Source organism: Balaenoptera physalus (genome assembly GCF_965194825.1).
Source record: "Balaenoptera physalus genome assembly, chromosome: 13".
NCBI lineage: Eukaryota > Metazoa > Chordata > Mammalia > Artiodactyla > Balaenopteridae > Balaenoptera > Balaenoptera physalus.
This window is the reverse complement of record NC_138892.1, coordinates 51,599,653-51,613,296: the sequence shown is the minus strand read 5'-3', so window position 1 is coordinate 51,613,296 and position 13,644 is coordinate 51,599,653. Positions and strand designations below refer to the sequence as shown.

The 13,644-nt window shown below is 41.0% G+C and overlaps 2 protein-coding genes across 2 annotated transcripts in view; one reads left to right on the top strand and one right to left on the bottom strand.

The window, feature by feature from the left end:
- The window catches only part of HMGA2 (high mobility group AT-hook 2), a 135,574-nt gene extending 135,411 nt beyond the window's left edge, over positions 1-163 (top strand). The window contains exon 5 of the mRNA XM_082422938.1: positions 8-163. Coding sequence (XP_082279064.1) covers positions 8-55 — 48 coding nt within the window. The 3' untranslated portion in view covers positions 56-163. The remainder of the gene's footprint in view (positions 1-7) is intronic.
- Positions 1-13,644, bottom strand: part of LOC309642014 (uncharacterized protein) — a gene marked incomplete at its 3' end in the record, with an annotated part of 116,227 nt that overhangs the window by 3,114 nt on the left and 99,469 nt on the right. The gene's annotated exons all lie outside the window — the stretch shown is intronic.

Here is a 13,644-nt window from a genome sequence, read left to right as displayed (position 1 = left end):
GTTCCAGGAGGAGACTGAAGAGACATCTTCACAAGAGTCTGCGGAAGAGGATTAGGGGGCGCCAACATTCAATTTCTACCTCAGCAGCAGTTGGATCTTTTGAAGGGAGAAGACACTGCAGTGACCACTTAACTCTCTGTCGCCATGGTCTTTCCACTTTCATCTGGGGTTAGGGGGCGGGGCGGGGCGGGGGCGGGGCGGGGGTGGGGGGAGAAGTCACGTAACCTTAAAAAGGACTATATTAATCACCTTCTTTGTAATCCCTTCACGGTCCCAGGTTTAGTGAAAAACTGCTGTAAACACAGGGGACACAGTTTAACAATGCAACTTTTAATTACTGTTCTCTTTTTCCTTAACCTACTAATAGTTTGTGGATCTGATAAGCAGGAGTGGGTGGGTGAGAAGAACCTCTGAATCGGGTTTAGTCAATCACTGCACTGCATCCAAACCAGAAACGTGTCACCCGTGTGACGCTGGGCATTCCTCTCGGAGAGGCGCGGTGGGAGACACTGGACGCCTCAGACACCACCCAGCCCGCTCGCAGTAGTGAAGCTTCTATTTAGAACACCAAAGATAGGACTAGATACTACTTCTCTCTTTTTCATGTAACCTTGTAGACACTTACTTGATGATTTTTTTTTTTAATTTTTACTTTTATTTCTAAATGAGACGAAATGCTGATGTATCCTTTCATCCAGCTTAACAAACCAGAAAAGGTGATGTTCACTTTTCAAAAAGGGAAGTAAGCAAACTCAGATTGCCAACTCCTTTATTTATGGATGCCACACATATCAGCAGGAGTAATAAATTTACTCACGGCCCTCATTTTTTTTTTTCAGGAACCCTCATCCGGGTAGAATCTACTTCCTACAGAGCCAAATGCCATTTAGCAATAAATCACACTTGTCAGCCTCAAAGCATTTTAAGGAACCTAGACAAGTAAAATTATCCTCTTTGTAATTTAATGAAAAGGTACAACAGAATAATGCATGATGAACTCACCTGGATTATGAGGTGGGAGGAGCGAAATCCAAATTTCTTTTGCTCTAGTTTATACTACAATTTAAAGAACAACGACAACAAAAAAGCAGGCTCTCTCTCTCTCTCTCCGTTGTGTATCAGTTTCTGTGAAAGACCTAAATACCACTTACCTCAAATGAAGCTTATGTGTTACTTCAAGTAATACGTTTTGACATAGGATGGTTGGCTGAGGTGCTTTACTCTGATTTCAGCTCACCATCTCTTCACTCAAACTGCACTTTTAGCCAGAGATGCAATACATCCCCACTGCTCAATACTACCTCTGAATGTTACAGTTAATTTACAGTTTAGTACTTACTACATGCTGCTATACACATTCAATGCAAGAAAAAAAAAAGTAATGGGTAGGTGATGCTAATCATCTACAGTTCTTTGTGTACACTTAGTTACAGTTAAAGAAGCAGTCTCCTTACTGTGTTTCAGCATGGCTATGTATTTTTCTATGGTTTTTTTTTTAATTAAAATTTTACCAATACTTGTTTCAGCTTCTCTGCTAGATTTTCCACATTAACTTGAATTTTTTTTTTAACCAAGTCGCTCCTAGGTTCTTAAGGATATTTTTCCTCCTTACACTACACATCCCACAAAATTTGACTGTAATGTTTAAATATCACCCTCCAAGTTTGTACCTCACATGAATTGTTTAAGGAAATGGACTAATTGACTTGCAAAGACCTACCTCCAGACTTCAAAAGGAATGAACTTGTTACTTGCAGCATTCATTTTTGTCAATGTTTGAAATAGTTCAGACTGCAGCTAACCCTCGTCAAAACTATTTTTGTAAAAGGCTTTTGATAGAAAGGAACACGTTTTTACATACTTTTTTGCAAATAAATAAAATAAAGCCAACCTTCAAAGAAACTTGAAGCTTTGTAGGTGAGATGCAACAAGCTCAGCTTTTGCATGATGCAATCAAAAATATGTGTTTTGAAGATTAGTTGAATATGAGAAAATGCTTGACAGATATTTTCATGTATTTTACACAAATGTGATTTTTGTAATATGTCTCAGCCAGGTTTATTTTAAACGCTTCTTATGTAGAGTTTTTATTCCTTTCTCTCCTAGTGAGTGTGCTGACTTTTTAACATGGTATTATCAACTGGGCCAAGAGGTAGCTTCTCATGACGGCTTGTGTCAGTCTGGCTTTTAGTACTGATGCCAAATGAAACTCAAAACCATCTCTCTTCCAGCCGCTTCAGGGAGGTAGTTTCAAAGGCCACATACCTCTCTGAGACTGGCAGTTTGCTCACTGTTGTGAATCACCAAAGGAGCTATGGAGAGAATTAAAACTCAACATTACTGTTAACTGTGCATTAAATAAGCAACTAAACAGTGGCTCATAAAAAGCCCCATTCCGTATCTTGGGTTGGGCCTTTTGAAACCTCACTGGCCAGCTCATAAAACTAAAGCAGTTGCTCGTGTTGGCCAAACTCAGAGCACCCGGCAGTTTCCATCTCTGATGAAATTACTCTCTTATTTCCTATACGTTGTACAATCAAAACACACTACTACCTCTTAAGCCCCAGTATACCTCATTTTACATACTGAAAAAAGCTTGTGGCCAATGGAACAGTAAGAACATCATAAAATTTTTATATATATAGTTTATTTTTGTGGGAGATAAATTTTATAGGACTGTTCTTTGCTGTTGTTGGTCTCGGGCTAAGTAAGACTGGACATTTAACTTTTCTACCATTTCTGCAAGTTAGGTATGTGTGCAGGAGAAAAGTATCAAGACGTTGAACTGCAGTTGACTTTCTCCCTGTTTCTTTGAGTGTCTTCTAACTTTGTTCTTCATGTAGAGTTGCTGTCTATGATTGTACTTTGAATCGCTTGCTTGTTGAAAATATTTCTCTAGTGGATTATCACTGTCTGTTCTGCACAATAAACATAACAGCCTCTGTGATCCCCATGTGTTTTGATTCCTACTCTTTGTCATGGCTCCATTAAATGAGTAATAAAGTTTGGTCAAAACAGGTCAAGGAGAGAGACATTCACAAGTCGTTTTGTTGTGTGCACCCACACCTCTACACACACGAACATAAAGTTTTAAAGTACAGACGGCCCTCTGCGGGTTCCGAATCCGCGGATTCAACCAACCACGGATTCCCTAGAGCCGACTGTACTGAGAGTCATTTCATATAAGGGACTTGAGCATCCTTGGGTTTTGGTATGGGCAGGGGATCCTGGAACCAATGCCCCGTGGATTCTGAGGGAAGGCTGTATCATACTTCTTAAATCAACTGCCCTAAATTCACCTTCCGTAGCCTGACATTTAACGCTACAAAGATGACCTTAAAGAAATGTAAAGGAAGAATGGTCTACAGTTTAAAACTAGAGAATTTCCATTGAAGGCCTGCATCTACAAAGTTTGTAATGGGAGTAACTGATACGTCAGTTATCTTTGACTTAATATCTGTAGAGGTCCAACAGTTTGGTGAAAAGAATAAGAAATGAAAGTTACAAAGTGTCTACTGAATAGGAATCTTTTTACTCTATAAAACCTATAAGCAGAGTCAGAATCATTCCACCAAGTTCAAGGTCATCTTTATAACTCTGCTGGTGGTTAGGAGTAGATCCAGGATTTTTTAAAGCCAAATCCTCTGGGTTGTGCTGCCACCATTGTCACTAAAACTCTCTGTGTTTAGTTCTTAGGAAGCGCTTGTTCATTTTAAGAAATCTCCTGTCAGGAAATTTATTGTCAAATTTACTACTTCATTCCTTCATTTATTTATTTTCACAGCCTATATTTTGTGAGTGCCTACTTTATGCTTTAAGTCCCAGACCAAGAGGCCTTTCAAAATATTATCTCCTTGGAAAAAAATTATGCAGGTGCAGAAATACAGGCAGCATGCAAAAAGAACCAAGTAAACTGTTGAGGCAACAAGCTGTAAGAATTTAGAGGAGGGAAAGCTGTTTCCTGCTGGGGTGGATGATTAGTTCAGCCTAATAATAGACAGGCCAAATGTATTTAATGTAACCCATATTTAGTCTCTTCATTTTTATTAATATAGAAAAGCACGTGAGAAGAAATTACTTCTTGAAAACAAAAATAAACAAACCAAGAGAGAATCTTTGGCTTGAAAAAGAAAGACTAAGAAAGGACATACTATGTCCAGAATAAGATAAGTAGATAAATGGGATAAAAAAACTTCCCATATTTTAGAGTTAATGCTCATTAAATGATCTCTGAGTAAGCTTTTCTTTCCTTTTCTTTTTAGAAAAGTTAAAGTATTGCTTTCAAACAATAAGTAGTACACTTGTGAAAGTTATGAAGAAATCTCTTAAGTTTAAACCTAAGTTCAAGGAGGGTGTCCAAAAACTCAGCCAATGCATTCAAATATCAGAGGAGCCTCTAATATGTACTGGATATCATTTGGGGCAATAAAGGTAAATGAGACTTCATCCCTACCTACAGAAGAGTCAAAACTTCTCCTGAGGGAGCTGGACTCAAGAGAGAGCTGTGGAAATAGAACCTTATTGAGTTACCCTGAAAGTGGCTCGATGCATCTTGAACTCTCTGCCAATATCAGAGACAAATCGCAGGTCCTCTCACACAAGGGCTGTAGCGCCGTCATCAGAGAAGGATCCTGGGGCTGCGGGGACATTGAGTCTCAGCCAGTGTAGCATTTCATAAGCGGGGGCTGGCGGCGGAGGGGAATGTTCTAACAGGCCTAGGGGTGCTCGACTCTGGTGAATTCAGGGATGGTAAGTGGTTTAGGTGTCTGGGCAGCAATAAAAACAGTACTACAGAATGAATAACAATCTAGTCCGTGGGACATGATGCAAGCTGAGATTATAGACCAGTGAATGAAACTTCAGAAAAGGGAAACAAGAAGCCCAAGAGAGGGGACCAGGGCAGCATGGGTGCACTTCTTATCAAGTTTTATTTACATAAGATTAATTTTTTATTGAACAAGAGTAATTCTTCAAGTTAAGCAAGGTCATCCTTGAGCAATTGCTCTTCAGCTCTAAGAAATCTGGCCTAAAAGGGGAAGAGAAGTTGAAAAGAATAAAAATTACTTGTGAAATAGGAAAGGCAGATGGGTAACGACCAGAGTCAGAAGGCAACAACAGAGGTCTACACCCACAGTCTGAGTTCAGCCATCTGTAAAACTTGGCCATCTGGTCTCTTCCTCAAGGAGGTGTGAAATGGCTGCAGTACGACCCTCTGCCCGCCCCCCTCCTCCTCCTCCTCCTCCTCTGCGTTCAGGACTCCATCCATGCTGAGGCAGCCATGGCTCTGTCCTACTCTCATACCCGGTCCCGGTAGAGCCTATGGGGAAGGCCTAATGTCAGTGAGCAGCACCCCACTTTGTGTCCAGTTTATAATAGTTGGGTTCTTGTCTGCTGCCTCTGAGCCTGATTCACAACCTTAAGACCCGCCTCTACCCTCATTCATCCAGGAGTCGTCCCTGCCTCACCCCTACCAGCCTTCCAGGACCCTAATCCTGCCCCTGTACTTGAGCCAACCCCTTGTGATCTGTTAGTCCCATCTCTCCTTCTCTCATCTGATTATTTTCTCACTTTCGGATTCCACCTGTTTTGCGTTGCCCCATATGGTGCAAAAGGTGTGGACTCTGGAACTAGACTGCCTAGGTGTGGACTCTGGAACTAGACTGCCTGGCTCTCCCACTAACTCGCAAGTCACAAAACTATTCTGGGATCGTTTTTTTTCATCTTTAAATAGAAATAATAACAGCATCTATCTACAAGCGTTGTTGTGGGAGTTCCCTGGCAGTCCGGTGGTTAGGACTGCCGTGGCCCTGGGGTTCAATCCCTGGTCAGGGAACTGAGATCCTGCTACAAGGTGCGCAGCGTGGCCAAAAAAAAAAAAGACGTTGTTCTGAGGATTAAAGAAGTCAATATAGGTGAAATGCTGAAAAGCACTCAGCATATAGAAGGTGCTACACAGGGCTGGTTGTTATTTCTGTTATCTGGACTCTGGCTGCAGGGTGGGCTTAAAGCTAGCATGTTTTCCTCTAGTTTCTACCATTATTTGATCTTTGCACACAGGGATATCCACAGACATGGTCCAAAAGGTATCAAGGTTTTCAAACCCGATTTTGGTTGTACATTCCATGCATGGAAATCATTAATATAGGTACAGACTCCTTTTTCCCACTGTGGTTTGCATTGTGTTTGATCTCAATGGATTTGGTTACTAAAAGGAATCACCCCTGAAAAATCAGCAAAATGTAAATCACCTCCATTACAGCGGTGGTCTTAGGGGTCCCTGATGCCCCGCAGCTTCGTTTGCTTGTGGGGTCTCTTCCTTTCTGCCATTTAGTCCAGCCCTCAGCCCTGGCTGCTCCAGGCTCCTGACTTTGTTCTTGGTTGGATGTATCACAGCGTTGGAGAAGGGGGCTTCTCGGTGGTCTTCCTCCTCCCAGATCCTAGCACCTAACTCCAGTTCTCCCTCTAAATTCCAGCCTCCAGCTATAGCCCCCCAGGCCTAAGCTAAATGCGCTTCTACAGCCAGTCTTTGCCCCTCACCTTCTCATTAGCATTCTTCAGGCCACCTAATACTTCTCTTCTGCCCAGTCCTCTCCCACTGAACTCTGTACCCCCTTTAGATTTCCCTTTGGTCACCTAAGGATACTAGTCTCCTTGGACCAGTCAGGAATAAGTGACTGCTTATTCCAGAAGAGAAAAAGAGAGTAAACAAGGAGATTCTCCTGTTTGCAATTTCCCCTGGTGACTGAACTGGTGGTGTGCAGAAGAGCCAGCCCCGTGTAAAACATGAAATGGGTGATGGCCCAAAGAAAAATGCAAATGCACTTCCAGAAGGGAAAACAAACCCAGGAGAGGGGGAAAACAGCAGCTGCTTTTTACAGTGGTACAGCCAGTGGGACCCACTGCATAACCAGGAAGTGAGGTGAGGTCAATGTGAGTGAGCAAGGATCCCTAAAGTCACGTATTTATCATCAACATGAATGGAAGAGTGATACCCTAAGAGTTGCCAAGCGGGCAGTGGACTTTGCCAGAAGGAGCAAGAAAGAGACTTTGTTTTAAGGCAAGATGTTGCTATTTCTGACCATGGTACAATTTGGCCTATCTTGACTGGAACAAATAATGACAATTCTTTTTTTTTTTTTTTTCTTTGATAATTCTTTTGGCATCTTCATTTTTCACTTACAAAGCACTTTCACAAATTTCGTTTCTTTTCAACTTCATTTCATCATTTTCATCTTCAGCACCATGCTGGGTGACATAGCAGGTATTATTAGTAGTAGCAATAGTAGTATTATAATACTTACTTTAAAAATGGGTTAACTGAGGCTCGGAAAGCGTAAGTGACTGGCTTGGGAGACAGAGCTGGTAAATGACAGAGCCGTAAGTCCCTGACTCTGGCTCCACACTCTCTTCTCTAGACTACTGTACAACCGTAGAGTATCCTATCAATCACTGCTCAGGATAAGCCTTCTTTCGGGTGCACATCCCTAACATATTTAATTCTAGCTTCCCAGGCTCAAATTCAATTTGGCAAAGCTGGTTTTCCAGGAGACCACCATCGTTACAGCACACCCAGTCTTGGAGTCTTTGCCCCACATCAACTGGAATTCTCCCATGGCACTGCAGAGCATCTGAACCTGGCTATTCATCCCATTCATCAATCCAAGAATATAGTTCCAGAGTCTACATATATGAACTCTTACAGATTTAAGGGATTATCTAAACTGCAGCAAGCAAGACCGTTAAGACCCCAGGACATTCTGCGGGGCTGCCAGAGTTTAAGGTCCCATTCCTTTATCTTTAGTCAGCAAATCTGTAGGCTCAGAGAAGTTCCCTGTGGCCTTGTACTCTTAAATCAGGCACTTGGCAGGCTGATATATGGTCACTATTACAATGGGATCCATTTGGCCATAAAACAATTACATTCAGCCTAATCCCCAGCCAATTTAATACTGTCATGGAAAATAAAACCTGCTATTCAACCAGCTAACGAAAATGTGAAACTTTCACAAACCCATGGGTATATTGCACTGCCTGTCCAACTATTGCTGAAGTCACCTTTCCAATACTAAGACATTCAAAGACCTCTTTTTGTTTTGTTTTGTTTCAGATGTGTTTTTATTTTATTATTTTTTTTAATAGATCTTTATTGGGTATAATTGCTTCACAGTACTGTGTTAGTTTCTGTCGCACAACAAAGCAGATCAGCCGTATGCGTACACGTGTCCCCATATCCGCTCCCTCTTGCGTCTCCCTCCCACCCTCCCTATCCCACCCCTCTAGGTCATCGCACAGCACCGAGCTGATCTCCCTGTGCTATGCGGCTGCTTCCCACCAGCCAACTATTTTACATGCAGTAGTGCATATATGGCGATGCAACTCTCACTTCGTCCCAGCTTCGCCCTCCCACCCCATATCCTCAAGTCACCTCTTGACTGTGGTCGCTTTCTCTCCATCTCTGTTGCCACTTCTACACTATCCCCGCTTTAAGCTCTGGCTGTGTAGTCTCACCCGCCCCCCTCAATTCTTTCTCCACCCTCAGCAAGTGTGATCTTTCTAAAAACACAAATCTGATCACAAGCCGAACGCCTGCACATAAAGTTCAAAGTCTTTCCAGTGGCCGAAGCGAGTGGCATGGTCTGGCTCTTATTCCTCCTCCAGTCTGAGCAGTCACCGGCCTTCCCCACTGTTCCCCAACAACGTTGAACCCCTTCGCACAGGCTCCAGTACCCTCTGCCTGGAATTCCTTCTCTTCTCCTGGTCCCTCTTCCGCCCTAGCAAGCCTCCTCCTTGTTCTTCAGTCTCAGTTCAAGTATTACTCTAGGGGACCTTCTCTGCCTTTCTCCCTGCCCACATCCTCCACACAGTCAGGTCCTCTGTATATTCTCTTGGAACACTCTGGACTTCTCCCTGGTAGCAATTCCTGCAGTTGTCACGAAGCTTTGTGTAACATGCCCCCGCTGGATGATGAGAGAAGATCTGTCTTACCACCTTTGCCTCCCTAGCACCTGGCACAGCAGCTGGCCACAGTAGGCCCTCCCAAAATGCGTGCACGAATGAATGAATCAACCACACCGCATCTCCACAGGGTTATCTGCTCAGGGAGCAGAGCTGAGACCGAGCAGATAGCCCAGTGGAGACTGGCAGCCTCTCATAGGCCTTTTCCCAGATCTCTCCTGTCCTCTGGGCCCCTGCTGACCTTCATTCAGGCCTCACTTTTCCTCCCCTGCGCAGGGTTCTGCACCCCAAACCTCTCCCCATTGTCTCCCCATCACCCCCTCAACACATCCAATGTAATCTCTCCTTGACTCTATTTCTGTCAGTTCAGCTTTCAGCCAGCATGTTCATTTTAAGAAAAAACAACTGGTAGGCAAATGAGCTAACAACAGGTGCTACCCAGACAAACACGTAGCGCAGTGTCTGAGACATAGTATGCACTTGAAGCTGATAGTGGTTGCTTTAAACGGCTTGGTCTCTATTTTACTTTCCTCTGCCACAGCACTCCAATTTTTATTTGTTTTTTAATTTTTTGGAGGAAGTTCCTCTTCCTCACTCTCAGCCTATGAGATTCCCCTGGTGGCAGGGGAGAGCATGTGACTTAAGCTAGGCCAGTTGATCTATTGTGACCCTCTGATTGGTTCAGGCACATGACCCAAGGCAAACCCGTGAGATTTCATGTCACCACTTTTCTGGGACTAACTAGGAAAATGAGCCTTTCTCGCTCTGGTGGAATTAAAGCTGGTAGGATGCATGCCTGTAATTTCTGAGGGGAGGGTGGTGAGGAGGAAGGCGTGTTGCCACAGCATGAGATGAGCTTGCCTGAGGATGAAGCCCACACAGACAGGAGGCAAGATTTGGAGACAGTCCAAGTGTGGAAGACATTATTTGAGCCTATCGTGCCCAGAGGCTAATAACGTTTCTTCTTTCCTTGAAGTATGTCAGATTTGGGTTTTTCTCACTTTCACCCAGAAGAATCCTGACTATGCCATAAATTAAAGAGCGAAGAAATGAATGAACACAGTGAGAGTTAGCAGAAGTGACCTTCAGAAGGCCTTGATTCTAGTGGTTCTACCACCCTCAGAGTGTAAAACCTTGGACAAAATTCTGAATTCAGTTTCCTTATCTACAGGCTTAGGAAGGTGGTTGGATCAGATCTCTAATGTTCCTTCTAGGTTTAAAATTCTAGGATTCTGTAATACTAAGATGTCCACAAAGCCTAAACACAAAGGAATCAGTTCCAAGTGATGGGAATTTAGAATAAGGAAAGAGTAATGGATGGGGGGAACCATTCCTGGCTCTCCCGTAGCTCACGTGTACATGGCTTCCTATTATATTTCCAGGTTAGAGAAACAAGGAACTTCCTGGACTGATAATAGAAGCTACTGGAGTCTGAAACCAACAAATGGCAAAATAGCAACCTCACAGTCAGCAGTGGAGTTTCATGAGAGAGTTTGTCTATTTCACAACCACTGCAGTTATATATGTATATATATGTAACACATATACATACATGTGTATATGTATAAAATGTATTTATATATATTTATATATTTAACTTAATATAATTTAAGTTAAATACATTTAACTTAATTTAATATTTATATTTTAATTTATATATTAATATATATTTATATATATATACTTAACTTTAAATATGTGTGGGAGATATGTCCTTCCTTATATTTAAGATAATATAAAAAGTAATTCATAATTAAGCATAAATAATAATAATAACAATATACAATGCCAACTAGGGTCTAGTAAACAAAGTAGAGCTAGTAAAGAAAGTGACTGAAACATCACATATTATCACCCATAGATGAATGAGAGATAATGTGACTATTATTCTGGTAATAGATTTGGGACCAACACTGTTTCAACTTGTAACTAAATATGTCCTTGGAACACCATTCAGGTCAAAGATACACTCTGTTTAACCAAAGTACTTTTCTTACAAAAGAAAAAACTGCCGCATGAAAATAGACAATGGGCCAGAGTCTAATCTCACATAAATCAATGAAAAATTTCCCACAATTATTATTAATAGCATCCTGATGTATCCATTTTCCCTCAGAGTTACATGAACTGAAAATCTAACATCACAGATAAAACACATAAGCCATGAAAGTAGAATAATTTTGTTCTTCTATTTTTCTCTTTGATGTGTTATTTCTTCGCCTGTCACATACTTGAGCTAAAAAATGAAATCTTGCCCAATTTCCCAATAATCACAGAACGACCTTAAACAATCATCTTTCAACTAGCCTTAGATTAAAATTTTAAAATCACCTTTAAAGTTCTCTTTCAACTTTTTCCTATCATTTGGAAGGGCATTCAGCTCATATTAGCTCTGGTCCAATGAAGACCAGCAGTAGAAAAGGCATGAAGTAACTACAATGCTTCTCTCATGCCAGCTGAGGGGATGGAGGGATTGGTGGCGGAGGGGACTGTATTGGAAACATTTTTGCTTCACATAATTCAGAACCTGATCTCATGAGTGATAAGGTAAGTTCAATTTTCAGTGTGGTCTTTGTTAACTATTGTTCAAAGGCTCTGAAGAAATAGGAATATATAACAACTTTCCCTCACCTATTTTTCAAGCCATAAATAAGAGGCTAGGTTACAGCATGTGGCACAAACCATTCTGAAAGCATTTTACTTTCTTCTTTCATGGGGCTATAAAATTATATGGTGCATTCTCAACTTCGGAAATTGCTGGAGGAAAAGAGCTTAGGAAATATTTATTTCCTACAGAACACAGGAAATATGCACAGCCTTCTCGCTATCTCTTTTTCCCTTAACTTCTGGATTTAGGCCAAGATTATTTAACTCATTAGCCTTTCACTGAAATTGTTAATCACAGCTGTCCAGTTGTTTTGGTTGTTATTTTTCATACATACTCAGTATGTGAAACTAAAGTGGAACTGTACACAGTGACAGTGGCTTTCATTCGTTCATTCATTCATTCAAATGGTTACCGAGCACCTACTATATACCAGGGCACCACTAGCAAGACGAAGAGTTCAGTCTCTGTGCCCAGGGAGCGTGAGGAACCAGTGATGGATGGCGTCACAGCAGAATATCCGGGCAGAGACAGGAGGAAGCAGATCAGAGCTGAGGCCCAAAAATGACTCTGTCAGAAGCCATTTCATGTTGTGAAAATCCCATAAATTTCCTGAAACAAAGGTCAATTATACTTCAGATGAACCGACTGAAAGAGAAATGTGGACTGGAAAGAAGGGTGGTGGGAAAGCAAGCAGATGATATGGACAGATGTCTCCAAAAGAGCTTACGCACAATTTTTCCTTCAGTTTCTATAGTTCCTGTTGACAGGTGCTTTTGCAGTTCTATGAGGATTTCCTAATAAATAAAAACTTTAAAAAATATTGCATGATGCTTTGTTTCTTGCATTTTAAGGAGATGAAGAGGCATATCAAATTCATATCTTTGTTATGAAGATTGAGAAGCAGAATTTATTCGATTGAGTTTAAGCTTACTAAATATTTACATTTGGGGATTGAGGGTTTTTTTTTTTTTTTTCTATTTTTAAGTTAAATCCAGATGTTTTCAATCCATGTAAAATGACAACAGATATGTAATACATTCCTCAAAAATCCATATAAAGCTTAGCACAATGCCTAGCATGTAATAAGTGCTCAATAAATGTTAGCTATTATTATTGTTGATATATATTTACAGAAAATAAATATAAAATGTTTTCTAAGACATATACACTCTTAAAAAAAACAGTACAGTCACATGGTGAAAAAAGCAAATAGTTTGCAATAACTTACGATGAAAATCAACAGCGACTTGCCTCCTCCCACTCCTACTCTCCCATCTTATTCCTCAGATGCAGTTAAGTACCTTTAACTCTTTTAGTAATTGCTTCGGGGGTTGTCTCATATTTCTAAATTATAGGCCTATATATCATTTTATTGAGAAACCAATTTGAGGCGTTATCAACTGAATTCTTTCCACAGCAGATGAGGGTTTAGATCTCTTGAGTCATTCTATTATTCATTCAGTCAACAAATAATTATTGAACACCGACTGTACCAAGCACTGAGTAGGCGCTGAGGATGCCCCGGTGAACAAAACTGGCCAAACGCCTTGCCTGCAGGGAGCTTACATTCTAATGGGAAGAGAGACATTAAACAAACAAGTAAAATACATTGTATGCCAGGTGGTTATAAGTTCAAAAGAGAACAATTAAGTAAGGAGGGGCTAGGTGGAGGGACTACAGTTTTAATGGGTTAGTCCGGGAATGCTTCACTGAGAAGTTGATTATTTGACTCTAATCTTGGGAAATTTTCTTATATTGTTCCTTTGATAATTTATTCACCTTTGTTTTCTCTATTCTATCTTTGGGATGCCCTGTTGATCAGATAGGGCTGGTTTAATCCTCTACGCTGCTTGGATATTTTAAATATATTTTTTAAATTTCTCTCTGTTTTGTTTTTGGGGAATTTTCTTGATTTTATCTTTTCAACTCTTCATACTACAGGTATGTGGAGGTCTTCTTTTTTTCTTTTTTTTTTTTTTTTTTTTTTTAAGACACTTGAGGTCTCCTGGGAAGTCACCTCTGACTTCTAGGCTCAGGAAAGAAACCAAATTGATGACATTTTATGCCCAAAGAAATGGATG